General features: G+C 43.0%; 1 protein-coding gene across 1 annotated transcript in view; it reads left to right on the forward strand.

Moving 5' to 3' along the window:
- LOC126259401 (protein 60A) overlaps positions 1 to 15911 on the forward strand; it is a 197913-nt gene that overhangs the window by 144436 nt on the left and 37566 nt on the right. The window contains exon 2 of the mRNA XM_049956172.1: positions 2085 to 2256. Coding sequence (XP_049812129.1) covers positions 2085 to 2256 — 172 coding nt within the window. The remainder of the gene's footprint in view (positions 1 to 2084; positions 2257 to 15911) is intronic.

Below are 15911 nucleotides of genomic sequence, written 5' to 3' on the forward strand. Positions count from 1 at the left end.
TCGTTTGAATAAAATCTTTGTCCCAACAGCCATTTCTTCAAATTGGGGAACAAATAGTAGTCTGAGGGAAGCCAAGTCTGGAGAATAGGCGGGATGTGAAACGAGTTGGAATCCTGTTTCCATTAATTTTGCGACCACAAATGCTGAGGTGTGCGCTGGTCCATTGTCGTGATGGAAAAGGACTTTTTTGCGGTCCAATCGCCGGCGTTTCTCTTGCAGCTTGGTTTTCAAACGGTCCAGTAACGATGAATAATATGCACCTGTAGTAGTCTTACTCTTTTCCAGATATTCGATGAGGACTATCCCTTGCAAATCCCAAAAGACAGTCGCCGTAACCTTTCCGGCTGAAGAACTGATCGTCGCCTTTTTTGGTGCAGATTCTCCCTTTTTAAACCTTTGTTTAGATTGTTGTTTGGTCTCAGGAGTATAGTAATGTATCCATGTTTCATCCACATTGACGAAACGAGGTTTAAAGTCCTGCAGATTCTTCCTGAACAGCTGCAAACCATCCTTGCAACACTTCACACGATTCCGTTGTTGGTCAAGCGTGAGCAATCGCGGAACCCATCTTGCGGATAGCTTTCTCATGTCCAAAAGTTTATGCAAAATATTATGTAGCCCACAGCACTAGCAGTCTGACGCACCTTAGCTCTTCTGTCATCCATGACCATATCATGGATTTTATCAATGGTTTCTGGAGTTGTAACATACACAGGGCGTCCAGAACGTTCAGCATCACTTGTGCCCACATGGTCAGTCACCTGTTTAGTCCCCTAAGGGGATTTGCCTTTCAGTAAGTAATATTTAATCAGCACACGAAATTCTTCTTCGTCCATTTTTGGCAATCACTCGACTTTCTTGATTCACACGAATGCCAAACACAAAGAAATAGACCAATATGGCTGAAATTTGGTATGCGTTCTTTCCAAATATGCTACTAACTAAACATGACCTCGATACGCGCCGCTGGTGCCATCTCTCTGACTTTGCACGGACTTTTCAAACCCCCCTCGTAGCTACGGCAGATCGTTTACAGTGTAAACTGTTACACTCGTTTGTGGAAGCTCAAATCCCTCAGTCAAACCGAGGTACCCTGTTCGTCGGTAGGCCTAACCGTATTGTGTTGTACTACATGTATGATGTTCATTTGTTTTGTTTATGAAATAAACACACAAGAGGTTGACAGAAACTGTGTGTCATGCAATTCCTGGTGCATAGAAATATTGTACGGGTGCAATCGATGTTGATGTAGCATTCTCAACACCGACGTTTTTGAGATTCCCGATTCTCGCGCAATTTGTCTGCTACTGATGTGCGGATTAGCCGCGATAGCAGCTAAAACACCTACTTGGGCATCATCATTTGTTTGCAGGTCGTGGTTGACGTTTCACATGTGGGTGAACACTTCCTGTTTCCTTAAATAACGTAACTGTCCGGCGAACGGTCCGGACACTTGGATGATGTCGTCCAGGATACCGAGCAGCATACATAGCAGACGCCCGTTGGGCATTTTGATCAAAATAGCCATACATCAACACGATATCGACCTTTTCCGCAATTGGTAAACGGTCTATTTTAACACGGCTAATTTATCACGAAGAAAATACCGTCCGCACTGACGGAATGTTACGTAATACCACGTACTTATACGTTTGTGTCTATTACAGCGCCATCGATCACAAAGCGAAAAACGTGGTCCAACTAAAACATTCATATTTATTTACGTACTACACGAATATGTAATAAAAAATGGGGTTCCTATTTTAAAAAAACGCAGTTGATATCCGTTGGACCTATGGCAGCGCCATCTAGCGGGCCAACCATAGCGCCGTATGGTTTCCCCCTTGAAGCTGGACAAGTTTTGTTGTTTGTAGTTTTTTCGTTTGACTCTTAATTCGTGAGATATTTGGCCCTGTTACGATCAATGGACCACCCTGTATATAATATACAAGATCGGGCGCAATATCGATCCCTGTGGAACGCGTACAGTGCTTATTGTCGCTTTTGGATGCGCGCCCATTAGCTGTAGCCGCTGGTGCTAGAAAGCGCCGCACGGTGTGACGGAGTGTCGGGTGTGTGCGCAGGGCAGCACGGGGTGCGGCACGAGCGCGGCCGGCTGCTGTCGTTCGACGTGTCGGAGGTGCCGCTGCAGGAGCGCATCCTGGGGGCGGAGCTGCGGGTGTTCCAGCAGGCGCGCGCCGCGCCCGCCGCCTCCTTCAGCCTCACCGCCTACCAGCTGGTCGGCGACGACAAGATGTGAGTAGCCGTGCCGCGAGCCGCTCTGCCGCGTACTGCCACGTCACTGTGTTGACGACCTGCTGCTCAGGTGTGGCGTTACTGTTATTTTAAACATTGTCATTTGTTACTGTTAAAGCAATGGCAACTCAGACATTTTTATTTATTTATTGCTTATTCACTTTTGCCACATTAGGACCAAAGGGACTTTCTTACATCTGACCAGGAACAGCACATACAAAAACATTACATAACAATAATAATAATAACAACACTGATTTGCATTATTAATAAATATAATAATTAGCAATAATACTAATGGTAACACTAATAATGATGATAAAATAATGGAGGAATAAAGAATTATTTTAAGTAGTTATTACATAACAAACTCAATGAATAATGTGCATTATTACACTACTGGCCACTAAAATTGCTATACCAAGAAGAAATGCTCATGATAAACGGGTATTCATTGGACAAATATATTATACTAGAACTGACATGTGATTATATTTTCACGCAATTTGGGTGCATAGATCCTGAGAAATCAGTACCCAGAACAACCACCTCTGACTCTAATAACGGCCTTGATACGCCTGGGCAAACAGAGCTTGGATGACATGTACAAGTACAGCTGCCCATGCAGCTTCAACACGGTACCACAGTTCATCACGAGTAGTGACTGGCGTATTGTGACGAGCCAGTTGCTCGGCCACCATTGACCAGACGTTTTCAGTTGGTGAGAGATCTGGAGAATGTGCTGGCCAGGGCAGCAGTCGAACATTTTCTGTATCCAGAAAGGGCCGTACAGGACCTGCAACATGCGGTCGTGCATTATCCTGCTGAAATGTACGGTTTCGGAAGGATCGAATGAAGGGTAGAGCCACGGGTCGTAACACATCTGAAACGTAACGTCCACTGATCAAAGTGCCGTCAATGCGAACGAGAGGTGACCGAGACGTGTAACCAATGGCACCCCATACCATCACGCCGGGTGATACGCCAGTATGCCGATGACGAATACACGCTTCCAATGTTTGTTCACCGCGATGTCGCGAAACACGGATGCGACCATCATGATGCTGTAAACAGAACCTGGATTTATCCGAAAAAATGACGTTTACCATTCGTGCACCCAGGTTCGTCGTTGATTACACCATCGCAGGCGCTGCTGTCTGTGATGCAGCGTCAAGTGTAACCGCTGCCGTGGTCTCCGAGATGATAGTCCATGCTGCTGTAAACGTCGTCGAACTGTTCGTGCAGATGGTTGCTGTCTTGCAAACGTCCACATCTGTTGAGTCAGCGATCGAAACGTGGCTGCACGATCCGTTACAGCCATGCGGATAAGATGCCTGTCGTCTCGACTTCTAGTGATACGAGGCCGTTGGGATCCAGCACGGCGTTCCGTATTACCCTCCTGAACCCACCGATTCCATATTCTGCTAACAGTCATTCGATCTCGACCAACGCGAGCAGCAATGTCGCGATACGATAAACCGCAATCGAAGTCGGAAACGTGATGGTACGCATTTCTCTACCTTACTCGAGGCATCACAACAACATTTCACCAGGCAACGCCGGTCAACTGCTGTTTGTTTATAAGAAATCGGTTGGAAACTTTCCTCATGTCAACACGTTGTAGGTGTCGCCACCGGCGCCAACCTTGTGTGAAATGCTCTGAAAAGCCAATCATTTGCATATCACAGCATCTTCTTCCTGTCGGTTAAATTTCGTGTCTGTAGCAAGTCATCTTCGTGGTGTAGCAATTTTAATGGCCAGTAGTGTAGTAAAAAGTAATAATTTCCAGTAATAATAATAATAATAATAATAATAATAATAATAATAATAATAAATAATAACAATAGACAACTTGGAGAGTACTAGAGTGGGTTTCGGATAGGCCGCTCCTGTCCGAACAAACTTTTAATTTGAAATCAATAATCCGGCACAGAATGCTGAATGGCAAAAATATAGTGGTTTCTTTCATTGACTTCAAAAAAGCCTTTGACTCGGTGGATAGAGAGATCCTAGATGGGATCGTCAGAGAATTTGTGGTCAAAAACAAACTAGCAAACATTATCAGAGAAACTTCAACAGGCACGACTTCCAAAGTGAAGTGCATGGGAGAACTGTCCCAACCATTTGAAATAAAGACAGGTGTGCGACAGGGCGATGGATTGTCACCAGTGCTATTTAACTGTGTTCTGGGGGGAAGACTGTGAGAATTTGGAATTCCGAACTTGAAAATCAAGGGATTAGCCGAATGTGTCTCGGAAGAAAATCGGGAGGAATCAAAGTCAACTGCTTTGCTTTCGATGATGATTTTGCAATACTTTCACAGAACATAGAAGAAGGGGCCATACAGGTCAACCTATTATAAAGGATCGCTGGCAAGACAGGATTTAGGATCTTGAAAGAGAAGACAAAATTCGTGAGAAGTGACAAAAGTGGATGACAATTACTTGAAGTAGAGATTGGATGAATTGAGAGGGTAAAAAAATTCAAATACCTTGGTGAAGCCATACAAGAGAACGGACTGGAGAAGGCTGCTGTCGGGAACCGGATCTCAAAAATGAAGACCCCTTACGGATTAACTAAAAACATTTACAACATTAAGTGCATCTCTTGGAATGCCAAAATAAAGCACTCCAATGCTGTGGTAAAAACAGAGTGCCTGTATGCCAGCGAATGCCTCTCAGTGAATTACAAGTTGGAAAAACTGGAGATAGTAGAAAGAAGAATATTACGGAAAATCATGTGTCCAACCCAAGTTGAAACTAGGTGGAAACTTCGGAGCAATAATGGAATCTACAAAAAGGTGGAGAAAATGTCGGAGACCATGAACAAGAGGAGGTTATCATTTCTAGGACACTTGTACAGAATAGACAAAACCAGGCCAACCAAAAGGATATTCGGCTACCTGTGGAAAAAGAAGACAACAACGACATGGATTAAGCAAGCTCGTAAATATCTGGAAAGGTTCAACATTCAGGAAGTTCAGATATTAAATAGGGATACATTTCGGACCGTGATTCAAAATTTGGAAGGATTTCAAGTCTAAAGAACTAAGAAGACTGGAAGAGCCTGGACGGATGAACAGAAGCAACAGCACAGCGTCCATGTGAAGGAATACTGTAGAAAGAGGAAACTTGAGACAAAGGAGAAATAAAATTGTAGAGTGATCCTAAGTGGTCAATTCGCAAATAAAAAAATAGTAATGGCTACACTGATAATAATAACAAACTAACGGAGGCGTTGAGAATTATATTGATTAGTTTAGCACTTTTGAAGCCTTGTTTGGTATTAGAAAAAGTGGAAAGGTTAATGAAAGACGAGAGAATTGAATAATGGTGGAGCTGTCATTTGTACCCAGGTGATCATTTGGAACAGTTTCCGATGTGATTACGGCTGCACGACGGGAATTCACAGACTTTGAACGCGGAATGGTAATTAGAGCTACACGCATGGGACATTCCATTTCGGACATCATCAGGGAATTCTATATTCCGAGATCCACAGTGCCAAGACTCTGCCGAGAATACCAAGGACAATGCATTGGCCGAAAATCTTCAGTTAACTATCGAGAACAGCGGCGTTTGTGCAGAGTTGTGTTTGCTGACAGACAAGAAATACCGCGTGAAATAACGGAAGAAATCAGCGTGTGTGTGTGTGTGTGTGTGTGTGTGTGTGTGTGTGTGACGTTCGGCGAACGCATACGTTAGGATAGTGCGGCCCAATTTGACGTTATAGGCTATGGAAACAGACGACCGTTTCGGTATCGGCTTCCAGAACACAGCTTAACATTTACAGCAGGGTTCGTCGCCCTCTTTCAGGCCGCACAGTACATCCGGTGACCCAGGCTTTTTAATTGTGTCATCTGCTCCGATTCTCTCATTGCCCTTCAGAGCCTCTGTGTGCTGTACACAGTCAATCCCGTAGCGCAACTTGTGCTAGAAAGCTTCCACTTGCTCGCTGTTGAGGGAGCTACTGTGATGTTCATGTGGGTTCCTAGCCACGTCGGTCTGACGGGAAATGAGGCTGCTGGCGCTGCTACCAAGGCTGCAGCCCTCCTAACTCGGTCTGTTAGCTCTTCCATCCCTTCGGATGATCTCAGTGTTACCACCTTTCGGCAGGTGGTGTTACTTTATCGTCACCATTGGTCTTCTGTGCACGGGAGTAAACCCTGGGGAATTGAAACTCTTCCCTGGCTTGGCCGATCTCATCCCGACCCACTAGCCGCGAGATCATTTTAGCTAGGTTGAGCATTGGGCATTGTCGTTTTAGTCGACGCCATTTGTTAAGTGGTGATCTCCCGCCACTTTGTGCTCATTGTCTTCATCTTTTGACGGTTCGCCATTTCCTGACCGAATGCTCTTTTTTTAACAACTTATGTTATAATGTATGTTTGCCGTCTGTGTTAACGGCTGTTTTAGCGAACGACGCGCAGGCTGTCGACTTCGTTTTTACTTTTTATCCGTCCTAGCAATATGCCAAAGGAATTTAATCTTTGGTTCGGGACCTCTGCTGTCTATACAGTGTATTTTTTGGACCTTTCTCCTCTGAGAAGTCTTTATTCTTAACTCGCTTTCTTTCCGTCGATTGGGCTTTACGCATCGTCGTTTTTAAGTTCTTTCACTTCCTGACTATCTAAGGTTACGACTTCGGCGCGTATGATCTCAGTTGTTTTTGCGCCCTAAAACGAACCAGAAAAAAGAAAAAAAGTGGACAACGGACGCGAGCGCCATTGCTAATAACACGACATCGCCTTCAGCGCCGTTCTGTGGCTCGTGACCCTATCGGTTGGACGAATGGAAAACCGTGGTTTGTCACATGACTCCTGATTTCATTTGGTAAGAGCTGATGGGAGGGTTCTATTAATGCGCAGATCCGATGAAGCCAAGGACCCAAGTTGTCAACAAGGCACTGTCCAAGATGGTGGTCACTCCCTAAAGGCGTGGGCTATGTTTACGTGGAATGGTCTGGGTCCTCCGGTCCAACTTAACCAACTTGGAGACCGTCTGCAGCCATACATGGACTTCATGTTCCCAAACAACGATGGAATTTTCTCGATGTCACATGCCGCAATTGTTCGCGATTGGTTTCAAGAACATTTTGAACAGTTCGAGCGAATGATCTGTCGACCCAGATCACCCGACGTGAATCCAATCTAACATTTATGATACATAATCGAGAGGTTAGTTCGTGCACAAAATCCTGCACTGACAACACTTTCGCAATTAGGACGGCTACAAAGGCTTTGGCTCAATATTTCCTCAGGGGACCAACGACTTGTTGAGTGCATGCCACGTCGACTTGCTATACTAAGCCAGGCAATAGGAGGTCTGACACGATATTAGGAGGTATCCCGTGACTTTTGTCGCATCATTGTACAACAAGCGTTTAAAGGAACAGTGCTCTGAAAAAGTGGACATTTCTCGTATTGCCTATCGTTGGATATTCTTTATGGCATTGGTAAATGCTTAACACTGCAACAATGCCTCGAATCGCTTCCTACAATTTCGGTAACCAATCACCTTCGGAAAAGACTGTTTGCAATTGGTTCGCAGAGTTTTCTGTCAGAAAAATGGTTCAAGTGGCTCTGAGCACTAAGGTCATCAGTCCCCTAGAACTTAGAACTACTTAAACCTAACTAACCTAAGGACATCACACACATCCATGCCCGAGGCAGGATTCGAACCTGCGAGCGTAGCAGTCGCGCGGTTCCGGACTGAAGCGCCTAGAACCACTCGGCCACTGTGCCCGGCGCTTCTGTCAGGATGAATTTCATGAAGGTTGATGAAAATCGGTTATTGTCCCAAAAATCATTCGTGCTGCGCACATGACTGAAGAGGATTGGCATCTGACTTACTGTAAGACAGACCCATTCTTACAAGGTAAATCCAATCGGGTATGTCGAAACCTGCCATGAAATTTTTTATAGAGGAAAAATTCATCGAAAGAAAAATTATGTCAAAATTTTAGCTGCTAAAGTGCACTCCAAGCACGTGTATTTTAAAAACAAATGTTGAAAATTGCCAAATTCGTAGCTCGCCATTTGGCTGTAAAAATGTATCATGCACATATCATTGGTTGACGACACCTTGGTAAACAGGAAACGCGGCACGACGTAATCGTAATTTATAAAGCGAACTTCAGTTTCCGTTGATAGTTACTTTGACACAACTATTCACAGTTACTATTTGGTCTGATCTGCAGGTCACTTAATATCTATAATAATTACCAGTTGCCTTTCCGGTGTCACTAGGTGTTAACAATGGGGATGAAAATGAATTAATTTTCTTTGTGTTTTCTTCATATATGCCTCATTATAGCATCTGTATTTCTGCAGTTTCATAGTAACGTGGAATCCAACTAATTTTTCAACCTTGTAAAGATGAAATATAAAGAACGTGGTCTGCAGTCGAAATCACGTACTTCTCGTGAAGACCTACATATATGCGACATTCGTTTGAAACATGTCGACATTTCGCTAGGAATTGTGAAAACTTAGGAGAAACGAAATAACTCTGACGTGTCTGTGAACTGTGTTCGAACAATGATTGTTCCTCTAATTAAATTCCAGAACAAAAATACATACCTTCCTAGCCCGAAGAAAACATGCATCCGCATCTATACTATTACTCTGCAATTAACATTTAAGTGCCTAGCAGAGGGTTCATCTAACCGCCTTCAAGCTACTTCCCTACCGTTGCACTCTCGAACAGCACGCGGGGAAAAGAACACTTAAATCTTTCTGTGTGAGCTCGGGAGTTCTCTTATTTTATTATGACGAATATTTCTCCCCATGTAGGTGGGCACAAAAAAAAGAAAAAAATTCGCACACAGACCTGAGAAAGCTGATGGTTGAAATTTCATGGAAAGGTCTTGTCACTGCGAAAAACGCCTTTGTTTGTATGTATCATATCCGTGGCACTTTCTCCCTTATTTCGCGATAATACAGAACGAGCTGTCCTTCGGTGAACTTCTTCGATGTCGTCCGCCAGTCTAACTGATGCAGATTTCACACCACAGAGCAGTACTGCAGAAGAAAGAGGACAAGCCTAGTGTAAGCATTCTCTTTAGCAGACCTGTTACATTTTCTCGTTGGTGTACCAGTCTCTGGTTTGCTTTCCCCACAAAATTATCCTTGTGATCGTTTCAATTTCGCTTATTCTAATTGTAATCCCTGTGTGTTTACTTGAGATATTGACCTTTAGATTTGTGTGATTTATCGTGTAACTGAAATTTAGCGGATTCCGTTTAGTACTCATATCGATGAATTCACTCTTTTCTTTATTTAGAGTCAATTATCGCTTTTTTTACACCATATAATATCTTGTCTAAATCATTTTGCAATTCGTTGCATTTTATGGAAAAGAATGTCGGTAAATTACTATGTTCACTTCAAGTAACCATGAATAGGAGATGTTAATAGGTAAAACTATAGAGAAATTCGCAGCTGACGTGAAGATGAAGCTTCTTGTTACCACCTCAAATGGTGTTTAAAAAGCAAATCAGTCAGGTTCTGTGCAACAACTGCCTGCAAATCACACTTTATCGATTCGAGCGAAAAAAAGGGAGTCGCTTGTGCAGACTGTGAATGCTATACAACAAAGCCAATGAAAAAAAGAAATGTTTACTTGCAAAAATCCTTTAACTGACGTGGTGAAATCTGGAAAGTTGGAGAGAATAATTTTCAATATTACATCCGAAACTTCTTCTTATCAGTTGTAGAAATTAATTAATTGGTTTTGTTGGACTCTTGCGGTGCGCATAATGATACCTCTTTTTTTCTTTAGGAGGACAACGAAAAGATTGTTAATATAATTCGGATTGCACCTGGAACTAATAGTGCGATTCAGCCTCTCGATAAAAGAAATTTTTCGACAATGTTAAGCGCTCTTCAGAAAGTTCTCGGTCAGTATGATTTCCGATAGCTCTTCGTCATTTTAGGTTTATCAGTGGAGCAGTGTTGATAAAGCTCAGTCATTTGTGCATTGTCAGTTTGCGTCAGCAAGTTTTACGAATTTGAAAAGGTACGCCTGATGCAAAGCACAATATGCTGGACAACGGTCACTGCCATTTCCCGAAATTCTGCCTAAATGAAACAAGTAATTACGGTGAAGTGCCTGAATGCATTAATTTTCCTCTTATCAGATATGTCAGAAAAATGTTTGTTTTCGTCATCCTATAGAACACTTTGCATTTTTGTGGCTGCTGCAGGAAATAAACAAGGAACTGTTTCATTGTTAGTAACACATACATGATTCAAAAATTATCGCAAGAACTATGCTACAGGACTTGTTATAAAATACAGGGTGTACATAAAGTCCGGGAACACTTTCAATTATTTATTGCACAAGGAGGGTGCGCGATCGTGAAAGAACATTATCGTGCTAAACTTCATTAAAAAGTTAAAATAAAAATTGTGACATTAAAAACTAGATCATATTTAGCCGTGTACATATTAAATTAATAAAATTGCCATTTTTTAAATTTTAATTTCAAAATTATAACATTAGAAATCAGATCGTGTTTAGCTGTATACATATTATATATACACATTATATATACACTGATAAAATGGGCATTTTATTAATTTTAATATATGCAAGGCTAAATACGTCATAATTTTAGTTGGTTCAAATGGCTCTGAGCACTGAGGTCATCAGTCCCCTAGAACTTTAAACCTAACTAACCTAAGGACATCACACACATCCATGCCCGAGGCAGGATTCGAACCTGCGACCGTAGCGGTCGCGCGGTTCCAGACTGAAGCGCCTAGAACCGCTCGGCCACACCGGCCGGCCCATAATTTTAGTTTTAATCATTGTATATATAACTTTATACAAAAATTTGTAGACACAATAATGTGCTCTTTTGTTTTCTTCCTCGCAGTCTGTTTCAACAGAAAACTTGAATATTAGGAAAATTAGCCGGCCGAAGTGGCCGTGCGGTTAAAGGCGCTGCAGTCTGGAACCGCGAATACTACTACGCAGCCTGAAACGTCCAAAACTTTGTGATACTACTCGTTCACAGATTAAAAGTAAGCGAGATAATTTAAGTGAAGCTACTATCCTGGGTGGAAAGTCTCTATCATGGCCAGTATACCAATGATCCCAATACATTTACCTGTTCATTTCAAGCAACTTCAATTCCATTCGACAGCAAGTTTCGTTGTAATAACAACAAACAAGCCTCAAGGGCAAACATTCAAATAATTTGGAACTGGTTTACGATCACAGTGTTTCTCGCGTAGTCAGTTGTATTTTGCCTTTTCAAGAACTGGTAGTTCAGAAAGCCAGTTCATGCTGTTACCACAAAATTACCCAAAAAACGAAAAATTTTTATCAACAATAAAAACAAAAAACGATAGCAAAAGTTTTTTTCACTCATATTCTGTAGGATTTGCGAGGCCGGCATTCGAACGTGGGTCTCCTGTTCACTAGTCAGATGCGGTAACTACTACGCCACCCTGGCTGGCACTGCAGCTAACACAACTGCACGGAATACGCTAGCATGTCTCCCTCGTTAATACAAACTCCAATTCAGCATCAGCCCATCTTGATGTTTCCCTTCTTACCTCACAGATAAAGTTGAGACTTAATATGTCTCTGAAACATATAATTTATCTGATCTATATGGTTTATTATAATTTTGAGTTCCATATCTACAAAGCGGGCGAATTCGCGACGTGGTGCCAAAATTTGCGTCCTGACAATTCCTGTGAATACCCCAGCTTAGGACGTACATATACAGGGTGTTTCAAAAATGACCGGTATATTTGAAACGGCAATAAAAACTAAACGAGCAGCGATAGAAATACACCGTTTGTTGCAATATGCTTGGGACAACAGTACATTTTCAGGCGGACAAACTTTCTAAATTACAGTAGTTACAATTTGCAACAACAGATGGCGCTGCAAGTGATGTGAAAGATATAGAAGACAACGCAGTCTGTGGGTGCGCCATTCTGTACGTCGTCTTTCTGCTGTAAGCGTGTGCTGTTCACAACGTGCAAGTGTGCTGTAGACAACATGGTTTATTCCTTAGAACAGAGGATTTTTGTGGTGTTGGAATTCCACCGCCTAGAACACAGTGTTGTTGCAACAAGACGAAGTTTTCAACGGAGGTTTAATGTAACCAAAGGACCGAAAAGCGATACAATAAAGGATCTGTTTGAAAAATTTCAACGGACTGGGAACGTGACGGATGAACGTGCTGGAAAGGTAGGGCGACCGCGTACGGCAACCACAGAGGGCAACGCGCAGCTAGTGCAGCAGGTGATCCAACAGCGGCCTCGGGTTTCCGTTCGCCGTGTTGCAGCTGCGGTCCAAATGACGCCAACGTCCACGTATCGTCTCATGCGCCAGAGTTTACGCCTCTATCCATACAAAATTCAAACCCTCAGCGCCACTACCATTGCTGCACGAGAGACATTCGCTAACGATATAGTGCACAGGATTGATGACGGCGATATGCATGTGGGCAGCATTTGGTTTACTGACGAAGCTTATTTTTACCTGGACGGCTTCGTCAATAAACAGAACTGGCGCATATGGGGAACCGAAAAGCCCCATGTTGCAGTCCCATCGTCCCTGCATCCTCAAAAAGTACTGGTCTGGGCCGCCATTTCTTCCAAAGGAATCATTGGCCCATTTTTCAGATCCGAAACGATTACTGCATCACGCTATCTGGACATTCTTCGTGAATTTGTGGCGGTACAAACTGCCTTAGACGACACTGCGAACACCTTGTGGTTTATGCAAGATGGTGCCCGGCCACATCGCACGGCCGACGTCTTTAATTTCCTGAATGAATATTTCGATGATCGTGTGATTGCTTTGGGCTATCCGAAACATACAGGAGGCGGCGTGGATTGGCCTCCCTATTCGCCAGACATGAACCCCTGTGACTTCTTTCTGTGGGGACACTTGAAAGACCAGGTGTACCGCCAGAATCCAGAAACAATTGAACAGCTGAAGCAGTACATCTCATCTGCGTGTGAAGCCATTCCGCCGGCCGCGGTGGTCTAACGGTTCTGGCGCTGCAGTCCGGAACCGCGGGACTGCTACGGTCGCAGGTTCGAATCCTGCCTCGGGCGTGGGTGTGTGTGATGTCCTTAGGTTAGTTAGGTTTAAGTAGTTCTAAGTTCTAGGGGACTTATGACCTAAGATGTTGAGTCCCATAGTGCTCAGAGCCATTTGAACCATTTTTGAAGCCATTCCGCCAGACACGTTGTCAAAGGTTTCGGGTAATTTCATTCAGAGACTACGCCATATTATTGCTACGCATGGTGGATGTGTGGAAAATATCGTACTATAGAGTTTCCCAGACCGCAGCGCCATCTGTTTTTGAAAATTGTAACTACTGTAATTTCGAAAGTTTGTCTGCCTGAAAATGTACTGTTGTCCCAAGCATATTGCAAGAAATGGTGTATTTCTATCGCTGCTCGTTTAGTTTTTATTGCCGTTTCAAATATACCGGTCATTTTTGAAACACCCTGTAGTTTCCGTACATATAAGGAGCGATCAAAAAGTTTCCATTTGAGGGCGTTGCTGCACGGTATATGCAACGTAGCACACGACACGACACCGATGCATGTATGTATGTTGTTGTTGTTGTGGTCTTCAGTCCTGAGACTGGTTTGATGCACCTCTCCATGCTACTCTATCCTGTGCAAGCTTCTTCATCTCCCAATACCTACTATAGCCTACATCCTTCTGAATCTGCTTAGTGTATTCATCTCTTGGTCTCCCTCTACGATTTTTACCCTCCACTCTGCCCTCCAGTACTAAATTGGTGATCCCTTGATGCCTCAGAACATGTCCTACCAACCGATTCCTTCTTCTAGTCAAGTTGTGCCACAGACTCCTCTTCTCCCCAATTCTATTCAATACCTCCTCATTATTTATGTGATCCACCCATCTAATCTTCAGCATTCTTCTGTAGCACCACATTTCGAAAGCTTCTATTCTCTTCTTGTCCAAACTATTTATCGTCCATGTTTCACTTCCATACAAGGCTACACTCCATACAAATACTTTCAGAAACGACTTCCTGACACTTAAATCAATACTCGATGTTAACAAACTTCTCTTCCTCAGAAACGCTTTCCTTGCCATTGCCAGTCTACATTTTATATCCTCTCTACTTCGACCATCATCAGTTATTTTGCTCCCCAAATAGCAAAACTCCTTTACTACTTTAAGTGTCTCATTTCCTAATCTAATTCCCTCAGCATCACCCGACTTAATTCGACTACATTCCATGATCCTCGTTTTGCTTTTGTCGATGTTCATCTTATACCCTCCTTTCATGACACTGTCTATTCCTTTCAACTGCTCTTCCAAGTCCTTTGCTTTCTCTGACAGAATTACAATGTCGTCATGGGCGAACCTCAAAGTTTTTATTTCACCTCCATGGATTTTAGTACCTACTCCGAACTTTTCTTTTGTTTCTTTGGCGGAATAGACAGATTGAATAGCATCGGGGAGAGGCTACAACCCTGTCTCACTCCCATCCCAACCACTGCTTCCCTTTCATGTCCCTCAACTCTTATAACTGCCATCTGCTTTCTGTACAAATTGTAAATAGCCTTTCGCTCCCTGTATTTTGCCCCTGCCACCTTCAGAATTTGAAAGAGAGTATTCCAATCAACATTGTCAAAAGCTTTCTCTAAGTCTACAAATGCTAGAAACGTAGGTTTGCCTTTCCTTCATCTATCTTCCAAGATAAGTCGTACGGTCAGCATTCCCTCACGTGTTCCAACATTTCTACGGAATCGAAACTGATCTTCCCCGGGGTCGGCTTCTACCAGTTTTTCCATTCGTCTGTAAAGAATTCGCGTTAGTATTTTGCAGCTATGACTTATTAAACTGACAGTTCGGTAATTTTCACATCTGTCAAAACCTGCTTTCTTTGGGATTGAAATTATTATATTCTTCTTGAAGTCTGAGGGTATTTCGCCTGTCTCATATATCTTGCTCACCAGATGGTAGAGTTTTGTCAGGACTGGCTCTCCCAAGGCAGTCAGTAGTTCTAATGGAATGTTGTCTACTCCCGGGGCCTTGTTTCGATTCAGGTCTTTCAGTGCTCTGTCAAACTCTTCACGCAGTATCATAACTCCCATTTCATCTTCATATACCTCCTCTTCCGTTTCCATAATATTGTCCTCAAGCACATCGCCCCTGTATAGACCCTCTATATACTCCTTCCACCTTTCTGCTTTCCCTTCTTTGCTTAGAACTTGGTTTCCATCTGAGCTCTTGATATTCATGCAAGTGTTTCTCTTTTTTCCAAATGTCTCTTTAATTTTCCTGTAGGCAGTATCTATCTTACCCCTCGTGAGATAAGCCTCTGCATCCTTACATTTATCCTCTAGCCATCCCTGCTTAGCCATTTTGCATTTCCTGTCGATCTCATTTTTGAGACGTTTGTATTCCTTTTGGCCTGCTTCATTTACTGCATTTTTGTATTTTCTCCTTTCATCAATTAAATTCAGTATCTCTTCTGTTACCCAAGGATTTCTACTAGTCCTCGTCTTTTTACCTGCTTGACCTTCTGCTGCCTTCACTACTTCATTCCTCAAAGCTACCCATTCTTCTTCTATCTGTATTTCTTTCTCCCATTCCTGTCAATTGTTCCCTTATTCTCTCCCTGATGCAGGTGTA

The sequence above is a fragment of the Schistocerca nitens genome, chromosome 5 (genome assembly GCF_023898315.1).
Source record: "Schistocerca nitens isolate TAMUIC-IGC-003100 chromosome 5, iqSchNite1.1, whole genome shotgun sequence".
NCBI classification, from domain to species: Eukaryota; Metazoa; Arthropoda; class Insecta; order Orthoptera; family Acrididae; genus Schistocerca; species Schistocerca nitens.